The sequence below is a fragment of the Rattus norvegicus genome, chromosome 7 (genome assembly GCF_021556685.1).
Source record: "Rattus norvegicus strain SHRSP/BbbUtx chromosome 7, alternate assembly SHRSP_T2T, whole genome shotgun sequence".
Classification (NCBI taxonomy): domain Eukaryota; kingdom Metazoa; phylum Chordata; class Mammalia; order Rodentia; family Muridae; genus Rattus; species Rattus norvegicus.
Genome location: NC_141540.1, coordinates 43,510,207 through 43,530,417, shown reverse-complemented (window position 1 = coordinate 43,530,417; position 20,211 = coordinate 43,510,207). Strand labels below are relative to the sequence as shown.

At 41.5% G+C, this 20,211-nt stretch overlaps 1 protein-coding gene across 6 annotated transcripts in view; it reads right to left on the bottom strand.

The window, feature by feature from the left end:
• Positions 1 to 20,211, bottom strand: part of Atp2b1 (ATPase plasma membrane Ca2+ transporting 1) — a 109,629-nt gene that overhangs the window by 27,468 nt on the left and 61,950 nt on the right. For all 6 annotated transcript variants that reach the window (XM_087556051.1, XM_087556049.1, XM_087556050.1 and 3 more), the window contains 6 exon segments: positions 17,307 to 17,504; positions 10,100 to 10,354; positions 9,882 to 10,007; positions 6,232 to 6,372; positions 2,211 to 2,249; positions 1,276 to 1,437 (listed from right to left, as the gene is read on the bottom strand). In XM_087556051.1, coding sequence (XP_087412177.1) covers positions 1,276 to 1,437; positions 2,211 to 2,249; positions 6,232 to 6,372; positions 9,882 to 10,007; positions 10,100 to 10,354; positions 17,307 to 17,504 — 921 coding nt within the window.

The following is a 20,211-nucleotide window of genomic DNA, read 5'->3' as shown; positions in this document are numbered from 1 at the left end:
AAATATGGCAGCCGCTACCCACGGCAACTCTGTACCAGCACTGTAAGATAACCAGTGTGGTTACGTCTCTCTCAATTGTTCTGAGCGCATCACACCCGACACCCATCACACTTAAACCCTGACCCCAAGAACTGTGACATAGGTTTTTGGTGACTGTCCCTTGTCTAAGGTGGAGACGGATTTAAGAAGCAAATACAAGTGGCTACCCACGGGTCAGTGTAAGCTGCCGCTTGCCATGGTCAACATTCTGAAAGAATTTGGGAAGACGGTCAACTTCGAGAGTCTCAAAATTAAATTGACTCCATGTTTAAAAATACATACATAAAATTACACTATCGGGATCATTTCCTAACTTATTCCGGTCTAGCCTCATTAATTCATTAACTCAGAAAGAAATGTTAACTAGGTATTACAGAACATCGAGCCCCTATGAGGTGTGTTATATAGTCTTTTACAAATAAGTATCAAAACAAAGCAAGTCCAGACGTCTGGGTCTAAAATCCTAGCTAGCAGCTTCTCAATGCTATCACACGCAAGACCACCCTTTCCAACAGTATGAGGCGACGGACACACATGCATGTCTGCTATTAGGGAATAAGCCTACAGGCACAGGCTGCTTCCCTGACTGTACTCCGAGCCGTATAATGGTGCCGTCTGCGCAACTCTGATAATGCATGCGGGTTTCATACAACGTCTGTCAAAGGCAGCAACACTGGGGATTCTGCCTTACCACAGGCGCTCCTTCACTGCTCCTCTGAAAAGCAGTGCTGGCTCCATGGGTGCTGTCTAATAAATCAGCTTCACAATTCCAAGTGTTCTCAGATGTACAAAATGATTATGTTCAGAAAGACTCATTTTTTTCTTTTTTTCACAGACAGCCAATAAAAGGCTGAGCAGAGCCTGTGCTAAGAAACTTCTAGGGTTTGATAATGTGTGCTGAACAATCTCCCTGACGGCCCCTTTTTCATTTCTAACCCTAGACATTTGGAGATGACTGCATGGACTTGGAAATGAAGCAGATTCGGTCACTAATTTTAACCTGACCACTGATTACCTCAGGGGCAGAAGGAGTAAGGGCCTGAATGCTGCAATCACGTTATGCGTCTACAGTAATTCAAAAGTACAAAGTTAAAAATATTCTTCTAATATCCTTTACTCTTGCAAAACGGTGACTTCCAGTCCTCGCTGTGGCAAAAGACACTTTTAAAGCAGATACACATATTTGAAAGAAATACCCCCTTCCCTCTGCCATTCCTTCCGCATCATGGGACGTACCTGCTTTGCCAATCTGAACAGCCAGCTTCGTAAGTTTCCCTTGTAACACAGACTTTTCCTTCTTTGGCAGATTTGCTTTCTTCTTGTCTTTCTCATCACCATCTCCCCCTTCTTCACTCTTCAGAGGCTGCATCTCCATGGCCGCGCCGTCTTGGGCTTTTGCTAAGTTCAGAGCAAACACAATTTTGTTGTATTTTAAAGGCACGGTAAACATTTTGAAACTCTTTGTCTTCTTTCCTTTCTTTCTTTCTCTCTTTCTCTCTTTCTTCCTTCCTTTCTTTCTTTCTTTTTTTTAATAACAAAAACAGTTTCTGATAGAAAAAGGGCTGAACTATAACATTCAACTGTGTGTGCGCACGGGTGCGTGTACTGGGGGTGACCACACAGGGGGAATAAGACAGCAGTGAGATTCGCCTGCGGTACTGCTCCAGATTTAAGGATCGTTCAGAGACAGGAATGAAGCATCCACCGTCCTTAAACTAAGAACTAAAAGTACTAAATTTCTTTCTTTTCATGTGATGTTAGGTATGAAGTTATTTCTATAAAGACTACAGATCCGTCTCATGTAATTTATGATCAAAGGCAGATTATACATGATTATGCATAGAAAAACATGCGAATGTTTACAGACTTTTAAACGCAACTTATACTATACAGAATTTTTTCTTCCAACTATTTCCCTTCAGGGATGTTAACGCACTTTGAAACACTTATGTGGAATGCTACCTGAGCATGGAACACAGATCATAATTAACACCCTCGTACGATGGCAGAGACAGCGTGACTACAGCACTGGCCAGAGAGGTTAATCCAAGTTAACACGGTTTACATTCCGGTCACATGCACCCTAATTTTGGATAAATATAGCACACAGCAGATCTATTTTTGGAGGTAAAGAAACAAGCTAACTGTACTTTTTATCTTCCCGAATTTACCTTTGTTGCGATTTTCAATAGCTCCATCTTGTTTCTTATCTGTGGGAACAAAACGGGGATTAAAGCTTTCCAAAAGAAATGGATACGGCCTCGCTAAATTATGCAGAGGTGGTTCACGTTGCTCTTAGAGAATTGCGACACAACGGTGTACAGGTATACACATAGGAAACAGCAGCTTACTGACCCTGTCAATCACTTCCTAGGTCTTACCATGGGAGAATACTCCAAAATAGCTTAGGGTATTGCATACCGTATTTCTGCATAAGGCCTTATTCTTTTATAAGTTATAATAAGCCCGAATATGGTACAAGCGACCGTCAAGCTAAATACAGACATAACCCTGAGAAAGCAGAAAAAGAGAGGATGGAGGGAGGGAGGAGAGGCTATAAAAAGAAAACAGGCATACAGGAGCACTCCGGAGGGAGTGGGGATGAAGAGTGTAGAAACAAGGAGGCAAGCGAGTAGAGCAGGAGCACTAACGAACGGGATGATGAGTGGTCAAAGTGACGCCCTAAATCAAATGCACGGGGCACAGAAAGATTACATGTCTGAGGCAGTAATCAAGGAGGGGCCGGCTCCACTGTTCGGAACAAGCCAACAAGCCTATTTTCTTCCAGCTTCTCTATCGAGAAGAGCATCTTCAGGCTGGGAAACCTGGAACAAACGTGGGCAGGAAAGAACAGAAGCTTGGGAAAGATGAGGCGATAGTAAAAGAATACCTGGCTCCTCTCGGGGAGCTCAGGTTTGGAGACCAGAAAAGCACATTCCAGGCTGGCACGCAAATGGACAGGCTATTGAGACAGGTTAGCCCGTGTCTGATCAGAAGCCAAAGTAGGCAAGACACGAGAAGGGCTGGATATGAGGAGGAGGAAGAAGTGAAAAACACGAAAGGCTGGACAACGGTTTTGATGGTAATTCTCAGGGCTACTCCAGGCTGGACTGATAGACGGTTGGGTAAGACCTTAGGGATCAGTGCTTATGGGGAACAGTGACTGTAGGTCAGTAAGAGCAGTCAGCAGCACACTTCTTGCTTTCACGGGGTTCACTGATGTAAGACTCCTATGTATTAGGACAGAGAGCAGAGAGGGTTTGATCAGGTACTTGCTATATAACCTCCATGAGGTTCACTCTCCTAACAGTAAGAATGAAGGTAGATGACGATAGAGTGTGCAAAGCGACCATGACCGCCATGTTTCAAGAAGCCTATGGTGGCTTATCAAGGGCTGCCTGGAGTACTGAAGGGAGGATTCTAGAGTACTGGATGAGCCGCCTTCCATGTCAGCCACAACTTTCTATCTGCCAACCCCTAGTGTTAGGAAATGGACCACAAGACGGAGCATGCCAGTGAGTTCTCTACCACTGAGCTACACTCTCAAGACAAAGACAATTTCAAATGCATTTTATTTGAAATAAAAATGTTTTATGGAAAGATAATGCACAAAGAACAAACGATCCGCCCAACCTTTTTTATTTGTTTTCAACATAGGTTTCTATGTAGCCCTGGCTATCCTGTAACCCACCTAGGCTGGCCTTGCACTCACAGAGATCCTTCTTGCCTCTGCTTCCTACCAACTCTGCTGCAAGCCAGGTGCTATGCCTGCATACCAGTACTCTGAAGCAGCACGACTGCCTCAAGCTCAAGCCAGCCTGGGCTACACACTGAATTCAAGACTAGCCTGAGGTAGAATGTGAGACCCTGCCTTAAAAACAGTCATAGTGGCTAAGATGAAAAACTCCAGTGACAGCAGATGCTGGCGAGGATGCGGAGAAAGAGGACCACTCCTCCATTGTTGGTGGGATTGCAGACTGGTACAACCATTCTGGAAATCAGTCTGGAGGTTCCTCAGAAAATTGGACATTGAACTGCCTGAGGATCCAGCTATACCTCTCTTGGGCATGTACCCAAAAGATGCCCCAACATATAAAAAAGACACATGCTCCACTATGTTCATCGCAGCCTTATTTATAATAGCCAGAAGCTGGAAAGAACCCAGATGCCCTTCAACAGAGGAATGGATACAGAAAATGTGGTACATCTACACAATGGAATATTACTCAGCTATCAAAAGCAATGACTTCATGGAATTCATAGGCAAATGGATGGAACTAGAAAATGACATTCTGAGTGAGGTAACCCAATCACAAAAAAACCACAAATGGTATGCACTCGCTGATAAGTGCATATTAACCCAGAAGCTCGAATTACACAATATACATCCACAGACCACATGAAGCTCAACAAGAAGGACGACCAAAGTGGATGCTTCAGTCCTTCTTAAAAGAGGGAACAAAAAATATTCATAGGAGGGGATACAGAGACAAAGTTTGGGGCAGAAACTGAAGGAAAGGCCATCCAGAGACTACCCCACCTGGGCATCCAGCCCATATACATCAGCCACCAAACCCAGACAATATTGCTGATGCCAAGAAGTGTATGCTGACAGGAGCCTGATATAGCTGTCTCCTGAGAGGCTCTGCCAGAGCATGACAAATACAGAGGCGAATGCTAGCAGCCAAACACTGAACTCAGAATAGGGTCCCTATTGGAGGAATTAGAGAAAGGATTGAAGGAGCTGAAGGGGTTTGCAACTCCATAAGAACAACAATACCAACCAACTAGAGCTCCCAGGGACTAAACCACCATCCCAAGAGTACACATGGACAGACCCATGGCTCCAGCTTCATATGTAGCAGAGGATGGCCTTGTTGGGCATCAATGGGAAGAGAAGCCCTTGGTCCTGCCAAGGCTGGACCCCCATTGTAAGGGAATGTCAGGGTGGGGAGGCAGGAAGGGGGGGTAGATGTGGGTGGGGAACACCCTCATAAAAGAAAGGGGAGGTGAGGTTGGGGATTTAGCTCAGTGGTAGAGCGCTTGCCTAGCAAGCACAAGGCCCTGGGTTCGGTCCCCAGCTCCGGAAAAAAGAAAAAAGAAAAAAGAAAAAAGAAAAGAAAAAAAAAAAGAAGAAAGGGGAGGAAGGATGGGATGGCGGTTTATGGATGGGAAACCGGGAAAGGGGGTAACATTTGACATGTAAATAAAAAAATCCAACAAAAAATATGAAAAAAAGAACCCCAAATCAAACACACGAAAAACAGTCTAAGTAAACATGCACCTCTACTGTGGGATTGACTCACGGGTCTATGCCCAGCATCATAAATCACAACAATCCTCCCCCTCTAAAAACAAACAAACAGCCCAACAAAACAAAAACAACGATGGACTTATGGCAAAAGTTTCAGCCAGGCACTTAATTTAGATCTTAAAACACTCTCATGAGAAAACAAAACAAAATATAGGCTTACACCCTGAAGGAAAATAAGTAAGTCCAAATGGTTACAGGACAGCAAACTGCTATCAAGGCAAAGGAGAAAGGGACCTGACAGGGGCCTCTGAGCGAGATGGACAATGTAGAGGATAGCGTACATGGTGCTGGAGGACCCTCCACAGTGGCATAACCAGAACTTACGTTCTGGGGTGTCTCTCTGTGTACGTCAGTTTGCTCTAAGATCTTGGTGGATAAACGATATGCCACCAAAGTCTGAATCACTTGCAGGGGGTGGTGGGAACAGTCAAAGGCAAGATGTGGACTTGTAACCACGGGGTCTACATGACGAGGCAAGCATGGCTGCAGACCGCGTGCACACACTTCAGCACGGACGTGCACAGTGGAGCCCATGAAAGGACAAAGTGTGAAGACTGAACACCCAGAGAGAGTGAGATGCAGCTCTGGCTGAAACGGAGGAGCAAGACACAAGCAGGAAGCCAGAGCTCGATTCACGTGGCTGATCAAATGACCAGGGGGAAAAACAGGATGGAGCCCAGGCAGAAGCACTAAGTATACGCTGACTGCCCCGTCCTGTGGTGGACAGGACTGACGTACAGCGGATTAGATAATTAGCAGTCTGCAGGTACTTTCATATCACGGCCTCACGAAAGAAACCCATTTCTGTACCAGTTTTCAAGATTCCCAGCTCCTGTTCTTTCCAAGTAGCAGTTCTTACAGCCGACCGCCACACTTACTTTTCTTTTCTTTCTTCTTCTCATCTTTCTTTTCCTCCTCTTCGCCTCCAGCTCCAAGTAAGGTAAAGATGATCCCAGTTTGAGAGTTCACACCTACAGCAGTAACGACCATCCTTCCAGAACCTTCCATTACATGAGTACCTATAACAACAGAGAACCTGGTAAAAACCTTAATAGGTTTCCTTCCAACTACCCGATTTCAAGTTCCAGCAATACTTTTTAAAAAGAAACTCAATATTTAATAAAGCAGACCAACACTGGGTCTTAAGGTTTAAGCAATCTGCAATCTGTCCTATAGGAGCCGAAAACTTTTTTTTTTTTTTCCCGGAGCTGGGGACCGAACCCAGGGCCTTGTGCTTGCTAGGCAAGCGCTCTACCACTGAGCTAAATCCCCAACCCCAAGCCGAAAACTTTTATCACCAACTAACAATGAATAGGAAGATGGTAATGTATCAGCTCCTTGTGTAAAATACAGACTATAGTACCCATACTTGATAAAATGTACTATAAATAGCATTTCCCAAAAAGTCTATAAATGAAGGCTAGCATACTGCTTGGAATGTGTGGGTATTCAGTGAAGCCACTATCACGGATAAGCATGTAGGGCATGAGGGATAGCATTTAATAAACATGTTCACACAGAAATAAGCTTATAACCATTAGTCCACAGCACAAACGAATCCCCATGCTCAACTTCACGACCTCGAACCAGGCTTCCAACTCAGTCTGCTAAGACTGCTGCCAAGCTCCCTAACTAGTTTTTCTGCCTCCCTAGTTTATCCGGTACGTTTTAATATTCCTGCAGTGTGATTTAACATCCCTGTCTACACACTGCCTACTGAATCAAGTTGGCCTTGAGACCAACCAACCGTCTTGACTTTCTTGTCCATGATTCTAACTTAAAGTTCCAATCCAGACAGCTAGCAGACAGGAACACTGAACTCAGGCCATGTCCTTCACAAACAATCTTACAAGTTGACAAGTGTTGTTATTATTTTCTAGAAATGTGGCTAAAGTTATACAACGATTACAAACGAGGTAAGGATTTAATTCAGCTAGGTCAAGAGAGTGAACGTGTACAACAACCAATTTGCTTACTATTCTCCAGTTTCTGTTTGAATATTTCTACAACTTTTTTCCACACTGCTTTCGGGTGCTCTGAGTATAGACTGAGTTTTCTCTTTTTGATTCCGTATTAGCTATTCTTTACAGTTACCATTTGTTTGTATTTTTGCTTTTCAGTTCACAGACTTGTGCAGGCCAGGGCCTACAGCATTCACCACCATCTTCTATGCCAGGGGTAATTTGCTAAACAAGATTATAAAATTGGGTTGGGGATTTAGCTCAGTGGTAGAGCGCTTGCCTAGCAAGCGCAAGGCCCTGGGTTCAGTCCCCAGCTCTGGGGAAAAAAAAAAAAGACTATAAAATTCATGTACTTACTCCAATCACCAGGACTCACATTTGGCTACAAAGGTTAATTTTTGAGGTCTTTGATTTTTCTGGCATAGCAAAAACATTCTTAGTGTTTCGCTAATTACTGCATTCGTTGTTAGTGAAAATACAAGGTAAACGCATGAAATTCAGGAGAATAATATTTATTAAGTATGCATAAAAAAGACAGTTTCTCTGAACAGTTCAGGCTTTCTTCAGACTTCAGTTTTTAGGGCCTGTTTTTCCTTAGTCCGAGTCTGCTCAATCGCTCACAGTCAACGTGCTCAGGAAAAGTAAACAGTTTTGTTCAGGTCCTATCCCACCACTAACCGAACACTGCTTTTAAAAGTCTAAATTTAAGAAGCCAAGAACAGCAGTGAGAGATGGCATCATGAGAGTAAATTTAAAAATAAATGCATGTCATGGTTTTTAGTACATTTTTGGAACAGGGAAATAAATGCAGAGAAACTTTCCCACCCGTACTGTGATAAGGGACTGTGCAAAGTTTATTTCCATCTTCCTTTGAACACGGAGAATTTATAGAGCTCTCTTGGTATCTCAGCTTGTGAGGGTAGCGAGTGCATGTAAAGCTTGCTAGTTGTTTTTGTCAGAGGACGGAAGCTTAGTTAAGGGGAATGTCCAGAAACAGCTAAGCACTATGTAAATAAACTACAGGTCCATGAAAGTCCACGAAGCGTACATATATATCAAAAGGCATCACTAGGCTACCCCTAGTTACCCTAGGATAGCCAACGGGTCTATGTTGATAAGATGATGACTGGGATACCTTCTCTCTCCTTTGGAAGGACTATGGGTCTTAACTGGTTAACACTGATTTTAGCCTCTTAGAACATGGCAAAGAAGTAGTAAAATAAGAACACATTTCAGGCATTAATTATCCTTATATGTCCAAGATACACATCCTCGGTATGAACTGCCAGTACATCAGGGACACTCACACAAAGGCTGGGCACTCTAAGTGGCCAGGGTATTAACAGACATACATACAAATCTCCATTTTTCAAAATAATAAATTCATATGTTATAGTTGACAATTACCCTTTTCAAAAATGAATACATAGTTATTCTTGGTTACTGATTAGTTTTCTTTTTGCAGTAAGTTTTTTCGTCATAGTTACAAATTTTAAGAAGGTAACGGTTAATTTTGCATTCCGGTCTAAAGCTGTGATTATAACTCAATTTCTGCAGGTGTTACAAGTTTGACTTTAGTTCAGTAAAGTCGTGTTTGATCTATTCAAATACAAAGCTTGCCAAGGCCTGAAAAAATTATAGCTGCTAAGCTATTAAATAGTCATTAAATATTAAGTCAGCGGGACTCTTCAACTTAGAAGACGTTAGTATTCCACGGACATTTGATAATGATAATGGAAGACAAATAGGCTAACGTTTGGCTTCCTCAGCACCAATATGAAATGTAATCTAACAATATAATTCTGGCAAATAATTTCATAAATGCTTTGAAGACTACTATAAAATTAAGAGCAGGGAGTCTCAGAAATTTAAATATAAAAAGAGAGCATGCTTCTGGAGACAACGTGTGGCAGGCCCGTGTGTTTCCATCTAGGGTTCTAGAAAGCAAACCGCTTGCCATTTCTGCATCTTCCTTTCAACTTCATTCCGAGATAACTTAGTTGACATGACTACTCCTCGTCTGACCAGGAGTGTCCTAAGCGGATCTATCAACACGATCTTCCCAACAGCACGCTCGCCTGTGCAAGCCCTCCCTCGAACGTGTACATTCAGATTTCTCCCCAGCTAGGAGAAAAGTGATTCCAGTACTCCTGCTGTCAATCACTCATGACACAGTTCTTGTTTCCAGCTAATTCTTTAGGTGAGGTAGCTATATATCGCAAACTTAAAAGTTGTATTTAAAACAAAACCAACCAGTTCCCTGTGGATCATCAGAGAGTCATTTCTTTGTCTTAAACCTATAACCGTCCTTTAATGTTTTACTTTAACAGGCCATAAAAATGTCAGATAGAAAAAGCTTAAAAGGCACCATTAGGCTTATATTCAAGTCTTGACATTAACACTGTCTTTCAAATTTCTTTACTTTTAGGATTCTATCCTCATTTATGAAATATAGCTCTTTTCCAAGACCTACAATCTATCTGTCCTTTTTATAAAAACCTCCATGGACTCTAAGGTTAATGCCGTCTTGGCTTTTAGTAAAACATTCCAAGTCTATCAATCTGTACCTGAAAGAAGCAAGGGGTCTTTATCTAGAGACTTCTTAACATGGTCAGACTCGCCAGTCAACGAACTCTCGTCAATTTTAAGGTCATTGCCTTGAATCAATATACCATCAGCTGGAAGAAGATCACCTGAAAGAGAAGTTGGAGATAACATTAAACCATCCACACATTCAGTCCAGCTTTGAATCCTGCAGGAGGATTCGGGGCCCTCCTCGGCTTACCGTACTTCACTTGGGCAATGTCTCCAACAGTAATGTCAGCTACAGGTATCTGGATGACCTGCCCACCCCTGATGACGGTGAACTTCTGTTCCTGTTCAATTCGACTCTGCAAGCCTCGGAACTGTTTCTCCTTACTCCAGTCATTGAAAGCCGTCACTAACACCACACACACCACCGACAAGAGGATGGCAGCTCCTTCAATCCACCCCGTTTCTCCTTCACCTTCTTCTTCCCCAACAGAAACTTCTCCACAAACTATTCGGAAAGAAACAACACGGCAATTTTAAAAATCGAGCGGATGTTTTCAGTTTTTTGACTTGGACCAATTTTAATCAGCACTGTGATCCTCCTACCAAGATACAGAACGGCACTCTACCAGTATCAAGTTCCCTGCCTTTAAGATTTACAAACTCAGGATACATGAGGCACTCCACGTTGCCAGTTACGCGTGGGCATGTGGAGAAAACCAGACTTCAGCCTGAAAAGAAGTTACCCGCGTACTTCTAGTGCCGGAATCTAGCGCTTCATTCCAGGCAGATCCTATGAAGGCTCAACGTATACAGACTTTCAGCTTTCAAGTGCCCGCCAGCTATATCCATGCTACAGTTTATAAAGTATGCAACAGTGTGACGTCTAAAATGCATGCAGCGTAATTATAAACAGCTCTGTGGCTGAAACTGCCAATGATCATCTGAGTCTTCATCAACTCCTAAGTTTTGGAGGTGGTGGACTGTCATGCTAACAGTGGATGCTCTCTCACCAGGGTAGTGGTTGCTGAAGGGAGAGGCAGAAATCAGCAACTACCATAAAGAAGCTATAAAAATAAAATAAAATAAAATAAAATAAAATAAAGTAAAATAAAATAAAATAAAATAAAAGGCAGGGTTTTAGTATGTAGCTCTGGCTGGCCTGAAACTCACTACGTAGACTAGGCTGGCCCCACCTCACTGAGATCCAACTGCTTCTGTCTCTGTCCTCCTGCTGCTGTGATTAAAGGCTGTATTATTTAGGATATATGCATCTATGTATATGCACGTAACAATAACAGAAGAGGCCATGAGTTTGAAAGAGAACGGGTGTATGGAAAGGTCTGGAGGGAGGAGATGGAATGGAGAAAGGGTGCAATTATTTATAATCCCCTTAAATAAATAATAAAAAAAATGGTTAAGTTAAAAAGAAAAAAAAAAAGTCAGAAACGAGGCTTGCCCCACCAGATGAGTTCTTTTTGCCAGAGTTTCCTGGAGCATTTGAGGCTGCCTGGCACTTTATCAACAGGAGAGTCACTTCTGAGGTTGACATCAATCCTCTTTATCATTCTTATCACCAAATCATTCTTTATCACCAAATACACACAGTATTTTAAACCCACAAGCCAATTCCACCTCAAGACACTGCTCTCCTTGCTTATCCATAAGCAGCAACTGAGTCACGTGTTCAGGCTGGTGGTCCCGAGTCAGTCACATTCTACCCAGTTACTTCCTCTAAAGTCAAGGACCACACAGTCATCCACGCAGGTAGAACCACCAGGTTCCAGATACTCGTTAACGGGGATGCGTTTCTCCATAAACTCAGAGAGTCTTCATGTGACTGCAACTGGTGGATTTTTTTCCTTAGGTTTTCAGTTCACTTTCCTCTGTCGAATCACCTACGGTATCCGTAGCCTTAGGAAATCTATTTCTTGAATAAAGATACTCAAAAGATAATATTACTTCCTAAGTCCATAGGCTGTAGAATAGATGATATATAAACAGATGTGAGAATATTCATTTCACACTTGGATGAACAGGTGTGCTGTTACTAATAGTGTGTGTATATATGTGTGTGTATATAATTTTTATATAATATAAAATACAAATACATAGTTTATACTATATTATATGGTATGGTATTTATATGTGATTTATTTTTTTATATAGTCTAAAAAGAAATAACTTTATTGCTACACTATCGGCGATCATCTGAGTCTTCAGCGGCTCCTGTTTTGTGTGGTAGAGTGTTGCTGATGGCTGATGTCCATTTACATATAAAACAGAAGGCACAGTAAACCTCAATGGTGGGCTTTACACGACTGTAAAGCACACTGGAATACATGCGCTGTGATCCAAGCTTTGCTCTTGCATTTACAGAATGCTGGTAGGGAAAACAGCTCTTTGGGGAATGGCTTCCACTGACTGAATTAACCTTCTACAAGAAAGAGCCCGCCCTAAGAGGCTGGGCACCAAAAACTCTAGCTGCCAGTCCACAGTGGTGGTTTCTCTTAACATAAGCTGTTTCATCTACGCTCTCACCAAGGACGTCAGCTCTGTCTTTTGCACAGTTGTGCCTCAGATTCTGTGCCATCACTTGAACCCCAGGCTGTGACGAATTGAGGCAGGCCCTTCATTTAAGCCTCATGAACTAACCTCAGTGCGTTTCAACGTTTTCTTCCGCAGCCTCCTTACTTCTCTCGGCCCTCACAGGATTAAGAATTAGGGCCTTGCTCTGGATTACACTTGGGCTGACAGGAATGCTGTGGGTGGCTTGATCTTGTATCCAGACCTCTAAAATACTTTCTCTGTATCAGCACTAAAGCAGTTCCACTTGGTTATTATCTGTGTTCACTACAGCAACACTTTGCAGTTTCCGCGTAAGAAACTTTCTTTTGCGCTTGCAAGGTGGCTGTTTGGTGTTAAGAGGCCGCCTGCTACTACTACAGGTGGAAGACAAGATGTAAGTAAAAAGCTAGGGATGGAATACACTCCATTATTCAGCATCAGCTCCATGACAGTGTGGTCACAGTTTAGCTCCTGTGGCACGCACATTTAAGCTAAGTGCTACTTGTCTGCTCAACCATATCAACACCTACTGGGTGGCAGACACTGCTTGAGGAAACCAAGGTAGTCAGGGATGAAATACAGAATTTCAGGTAAGCCATCAACGATTAGGTATCCGCTAAGTTCATGAAGAAAATCAGACGTTGTTGTATATTACAAAGGGAGGCTGACTGAGCCAAGGAGGCTGCTCTAAGGTCCCCACAGCACGTCACATGGTCACAGAGGCCACCAACATAGAGACTGAAGGGAAGAGAATTCCAGGGAGAAACTGAAGTCAGTAGTAATGCTCCAAGGCAGAAACAAGCAGTCTGTTAAGGATGAAGGGTGAGTCCTCAAGCCCCTAAAACAACAGTGAGGTCACGGAGCTCCTACTCCTTGTTCTTTGGAAGCTGTATTCTACTCAAGGCTAAAACCCATTCAGTGGCCCATGATGAGCATCTAAAAGAAACAAAAAAAGGACACACTCGTGGGGGAGACTTAATTTTTGCTTTACCAGTTACTGTGTTGCTACAGTAGAGCCCTGGCAGGGTAAACCTATCTTCCTGCTCAGTCGCCCCAGGCATCGGGGTCACAGGTGTGTGTCCCCAACATCGTCACTGTCAAAATCCTTTCCCGAAGCTTTGCTTTGGGAATTTACGAATTTGCCAGAAGGGATATATGCACAAAATGATGTCTTCTGAGCTGAACTGAAATGTCCGAAGCTGCTGGTTGGATAAAGCTGAGAACGATACTGAAAATAAAACTGAATAAATGAGCAATTCTAGAAATGACTAAGCATATTCCAGACACGTGCAGAAACCAGAGAAAGAATCTGGAGTTCGAAGTTACGGGGTGACGGCCCATCCTGGGGAGGAACCTGTGAAATGCTCAAGAAGGACGTCGAGCCAGATCCACCTGGATGAAGTTAGTAAGTGCAGACGTATCTTTAAAGCTACTAGAACGCGTCTCTCAGCGGGCACGAAGCATTTCCGTAAGATGATGTGGAAGCAGGAGAACTTATTTAGTGTTGTGTGGAGTCTGCCCTCATTCAGTTATCGGAACTTGCATTTTAATTGTTTTCAAGCAGCAGAAATGGTCCTGCTATTGTACGTATGCAACTGAGTGAATTTATGGTTTACATATGTAAGACAGCCCCTCCACACCAACAACTCACTGAATTAGCTCACGGATAGATTCGAGAACACATGGAAAGTCAAAACACCATGCTGAACAGGTAACAACCCAGAAACAAGTCAAGATAGTATCCAAATGAAGCACCCCAGTTAGCTTTCATTCATTTATTTATTACAAAAGCACAGAAGCAGAAATGGCATCATCATTTCAACAAAGCTTCTGTGAAATTGACAGAAAGGACTGAGACTTGATATGGACTTGCTAAGTATGTTTTCCCAATATAACTCTACCAAGTAAAACCATGGAAATGAATAAATAAAAGCCAAAATTAAGTCAATGAAACCTTGCGGTTACTACTACATAATAAAAAATAATAAAAATTTAATCTTCCTTATTGTTTCATTCTTCAAATTTCTGCTTCTGAAAGTATCCATTATAAAGATACATATAATTAAATGTACCACTTAGAGGTATGTGTTCAGATTTTTCCTGAAAGGGTAACTATAAAAAATTACAGACAATATGATAGAGGTCAAGGGGAAGGAATTGTGAGACAATTATGTAATTATCAGTTTTAACTGAAACACATCTTTATCTCTAAACTACTGAGTTTTTCAAAGAAAACATGAAACCATGACACATTTCATTTCATATATGGTTCCACTCTATATTAGCCACGATCACAATGATCTTCGACAGAGAGAAAGTATTATAGTCTCCCTTTGCCAGGTGCTGAACACTGTAAACTTTTGGGAAGCTATAGGGGCAAAGAGAGTAAATCCAAGATCAAAGGTGCTAAAAGTTTAATGCTTTCAGTCCACTGTAAATGCATTTTACCAAAGGCGTTCCCCTGGAAATATATTCAAATGATAGACATGTAGTCTATTCTCCGTCTGTATCTACCTCAGGGCAATTATTTCATTTAAAAATTATTTATTGAGAGATGGGGGAGTTAATGACTTTCCAAGAAATGTACCAATTGCAATAGGCTTATATTCTAAATTTCATCCACAAAATATTTAGATTTACCAAGAGTCAAAAAACATGGCCATATTTAAGGCAATGGAATATTTTTATGTGTGTACACATATATGTGTGCATGTGTGTGTGTGTTGTGTGTTTGTGTGTGCCCCCGCCCTACCAGGTCAACACTGGCTGTCCTCAATCACTCATCACCTCATCTTTTTAGACAGTGTATTTATTTCACTGATCTCGGAGCTCACTGATTCTGCTAGGCTGGCTGACCTGTGAACTCCAGGCACCAGCCTGTCTTGTCTTGCATTCTTAAAAAATAAAACAAACCAAATAACTTTCAACCATGGGACAAAATCCTAGGTTTCATCAGTAAGTTCTAGTGGATTCTGAATCTGAAAAGGCTTTAGGGTAACTCTAGATTACCATCTCAGATGTATTCAATGAGCAGAATTTCTATCAAATTTGAGGGGATTTCTAGTCAGTATCTCTTATAAATGAAGTAGCTTAGATGCTAGGAAGGCTGGCCCTAGACTTTGCACACAATAAACTTTAAAACCACTGAAAATATTTCTCTTTACAATTTTGGGAAAAACTGTTAGAAGTAAAAAAAAATTTTTTTTTGTATTAATTTGTTAAGTAAAATTTAGACTATCAAAAAAATTAGATTATGTTTTCAATATTCTATGATGAAGGCTAAGTAAATGGAAAACAAACAAACAAACGAAAAGCAGCTATATGTTTTAAAACCTGCAAAGAACATGGACACACTCACGCAGATGACTACACAGAGACACCTACGGACTTTTTAGAACCTGGAAGGATGTACATGTACTAAAAATAGTAAAAATGTAGAAAGTGGTATTTTCCAGTAAATGTTATTTTATTACCAAATCTTCCTCTATTTTTTCCACAGAAAAGTACACACTATTTACTTAAATAAAAATTGCTTATTGTTATTATTATTATTGTTATCATTATTATTATTAGCCCAAATAATCACAAGTACATTATCAAAATATTTTGTTATCTGCACCAGTGATTCTGCTTCAGGGACAGCTATGAAGCAGGTCACACAGTCTGGATGCATTTTTGGTGCCTCAATTGGAGGAACTGTCCAGGGAGCAACGATGACTGGTCTCGATCAAATTTTAACACTACCATTGCTCGGAAGCTCTGCTTTGCCTTATGTAAGACAAACACATATGTTCTCTGACTGACTTGCTTAAAAATCAGTAAGGAAAAAATGTTGACACAAATCCTAGGCACACCTTTGTAAAATTTCTTTGGATCGTTATACAAACAGCTTCTAAGGCTAGCAACATTTTTTTTTTAAATTAAAACTCTTCATAGTGTAGAACTCGTAAGAATGAGACTTCCATTAAAATACAAAACAAAACAAAACAAAACAAAAAACCTTGGGCAGCTTTTTGATACAAAACACTATCGGATGTTTTGAATATAATATCCAAATATCCCGGCTAGATTCGCCAGTACATAGGCTATGGGAATTGTAATACTCACTATAACAAAGCCTTTTAGAAGGCAAAGAAGACATTGAGGGGATAAATGAAAAGCACACACACCACAATCGTCTGTGGCTAGACATGGAAGCCGGTCTGCTCTCTCTATGCTATACCTCCTGTTGGGTGTTCCCCACAGACTGAATCCCCCCATATCTAAATCACACGAATATCTGAAACTTTTTGAGCACAGACGCAAACTGGAAAACTATAGCCAGGAAATTGTGCAGATAATTCTCTAAAATATCATATAAAATTACCTTCAGGGAATGTATATCTGAGCCATACATACACGTGGGACTTGGACAGGCCCTTTCCCCAGGATTCTCATTATATATGCATTTTGCAAATATACTCCTGAATCCTAAGACATGAAATCCAACACCTAGGTCTCAAGCATTGCAGGATGAAAGGCATCAAACCTGTGTGAAAGCGTTTCTATATCAGGTAAAATAAAATTTGAAAACTTGAGAAACTCCTGCTGGCAGGCTGCATCATACATGTGTAGTAACCAGATGTGTAACTATGTCCTCGCGGTATACATGCATGGAAGAACAATTAAACTGTCTCCTTACATGATGCGGGGCAACACTGGAACTCCTGAGATACTGTGAAAATCATTGGGGATGACAGACTTGAAGTGCTTAGGACAGAGGCTATCACATGGCGGTCATAAATAATCTTATTCTGGCATTATTATTTACTACTACTACATTCAGAGTAAACATGTTGAGCTAGTGTCACACAGACCCCTCCCTCCGGCCCTCCTAATTTGTATTTACTTACGTGCATTATCCCCTTCCGGAGGTTGATAAAAAGAAAGGCCCAATGATACTATGGCTGCGATTTCTAGTATAATTAAAGTGACATCTTGTAATGCTTCCCATACTAACTGAAGAAAGGTTTTTGGCTTCTTAGGAGGTATAAAGTTCTTTCCAAACACTGCTTCTCTTCTTTCTAAATCTGCAGGATTTCCACTTAAACCTGATAAAAAAAGAAAGAAAACAAATCCTGGTGAGGTCTGAGGACTCGTAAGTGAAAGTATCCACTTTACTCAAAGCATATTAATTTGTTCCACTTCAGATTGTTAAAGTCACAGGAGTGTATCGGAATGTTTACCTTTGTTCTTTTTCAGTCTAAACACACAGAGTTTAAGTCAGGGAGAAACATACACAGGTTTACTTGAAGCACACATTTTAAGTAGCTAACTTAAGAGTGGGTTGCATGGGGAGTTTAAGGGAAGGCCCTGGTGGGTCACATGGTAGGCAAGGGGAAAGAAAGCCTTGAGTTTGAAGGGGTTGTAAGAAACCCCTTTTCAATGGCTTCACAACCTTCACCTTTACATTACTTACTTTGCGTCCTTTGACTATGCAAAGTTTTACAGTCACCAAGATGTCAGAACCTCGTATGACAACTGGACAAGTTTTTTATGTTAAAGTTAATCGCTTCCCTGGTTATAGCAATGCTTCCCTTTAAAATGGTGGAATTTTCGGTAAAAAGATACAAGGCAGATTTGCTCTGGGTCATGAACGTTGGCTAGCTAATCTGCAAATGAGCAAAATGCTTTGTTTCGTTTTTTTTTTTATCATTATTTATGGAAGAATGAAGAGTTAATTTTAACACAACCTCTCAAAGCGTCTCTACTAAAATGCTAGTTTTTAAGTGGTGAGATTTTTGTGTCTTGAAGCAGAAGGTTCGCAATGGCCTCTCAAGAAAGCGACCACTGCTGTAGGGGAGAAGCAGGACAGCAAGATGGCGCATTCCTTGATCAGGCTGTGGGATGTGAAGGACAGGAGAGGGAGACTGAGAGTTGATGAACGTCACCTTTCCTGTCCTTCTCTCAAGCACACCCCACCCCAGTCTGACCTTATCCGTCCAAACAAAGATACATAGAGTCTTCTAATGAACAGTGCACATACATGGCTGGGGGAGCTTCGAAGGCATCGCAGCATCCGAAAAGCTCACCTGTACTTAGTCTGTTTAAGAATGGAAAGGTGTCACAGGTACCGAAACACTTCCTCTGTAATTTGTCAAACTAGACCTTAACTTTTTATCTTATTTTTTAAAAATCTAATAGGATCTCATTTATGAAAGGCAAGAAAGAAATCAGGAGACGGTCACATTACTTGAGGAGAAGGCTCTCGTTTTCAGTGCCTCCATTCACCTCAATGCTGAGGCACGCAGAGACCCAGAGATACCCAACTACATCGCTAAGGCAAGATCCAAAGTCATCGCCGGCCTTGGCCCGGGTACCGAAAGAAGATCCCAGAGGATTTTCTCACTGGTAACTGTAACATAGTCACACCTCAAGGCTCCAGAAAGCCTCGAAGACAAGTCTACCAAAACTTTCTGGCACTCTAAACTCGGAGACAGAGTCACCAGAACGAAGACAAGAGAAGACTACAGTAATAAAGAGGACACGAGATTCTGGTAAGTCTGGGTAATGTGTTTAGCCTCCTACTTCAGTGGCCTCATGTGAAGGAGAAAGAAGGCTGAATGCTAGCCTGCTCTGTGTTAATCTCCACTTTCTAAGAAATGGGTATACATTCTTTAAAAAGTCTTCTTTACTGTAATGACCACCGATCACACAACTTACATCTGACCAGCTTAAATATCACCAAGATAAAATTATAGGACACGATTTTATCTTATTAGCCATGATGTTTTATGTTGATATTGAAAAAAAAAAAGCTAAGTATTAAAGAGAGCAACATAGAAAAGCAGGTGGCTTTAAGGATTTCTGTGACTTTTCTAACCGTCACCTACAGCTAAACACATGCCCACACACCACACAACACCACACCACACAAGGGTGAAGCTGCTGGAGAATCAGAAGGCCTAAGGTGCAGGCCCCATACTGAAAACCTTGTTTTACTTTTCATCTTGGAGGAAGCAGTACTATTTGTTGGAATAACTGATAAGGTTGTTTTGAAGAAAAAAAGCAGAAGGCATTAACCTGCAAATAAAAAAATTACAGGGCAAAGTTTATTAAGTTAAGTAGGGGGAAGGCAAGTTACAGATTTGAATGCCACAAGTGTCAAGCCCATTTGGAACGCAAACTTTAATTTTAGATTTAATGATCTTCGTTTTATGAAGTGAAGACTTTTGTGAGTTGCCCAGAGATGTTATTTACTGATCATTCAACAACTTCCAGACAGCAGACACTGCTCTCCATGCCAGTTATACACGCAGCAAGTGTAAATTATACCCAAGAGAGACAACAGACCCATTTAAGAAATTTTATTAAAGATACTACCTGGAGTTCAGGGAAAACGACTTTTCAGAAGCCTCTGGAATTCTGGGTAGACTACCTTAGCCTGTCTAACAAACTAACATCTGAATTAAGTCTGAACAAGGAGGAGTCCGTCAGCGGTGAAAAGACCAGGGGGAGGCACCTCCAATAGCACAAAAGCAAAAGCCAGAGATCAACAAAAGGTTCCAAGATTTAGGACCCAGGAAGCAAAGCAGTGTGGCTAGGGTCCAGTGACCTAGGAGGAAGGCAAGAAGATTGGGTCAAAAAAAAAAAAAAAAAAAAGAGGCAAGATTGTGGGGGATATAAAACAAGATCATTATTCACTTGAACCTGTGATGGAAACTACCTGACGGTTTTAAAGTAGGGAAGTGGTAACTAATGTGTAATTTAGAAAGGTCATTTACACAGCTGTGTTGGAGTGGGGGGGTGGGGAGGGAA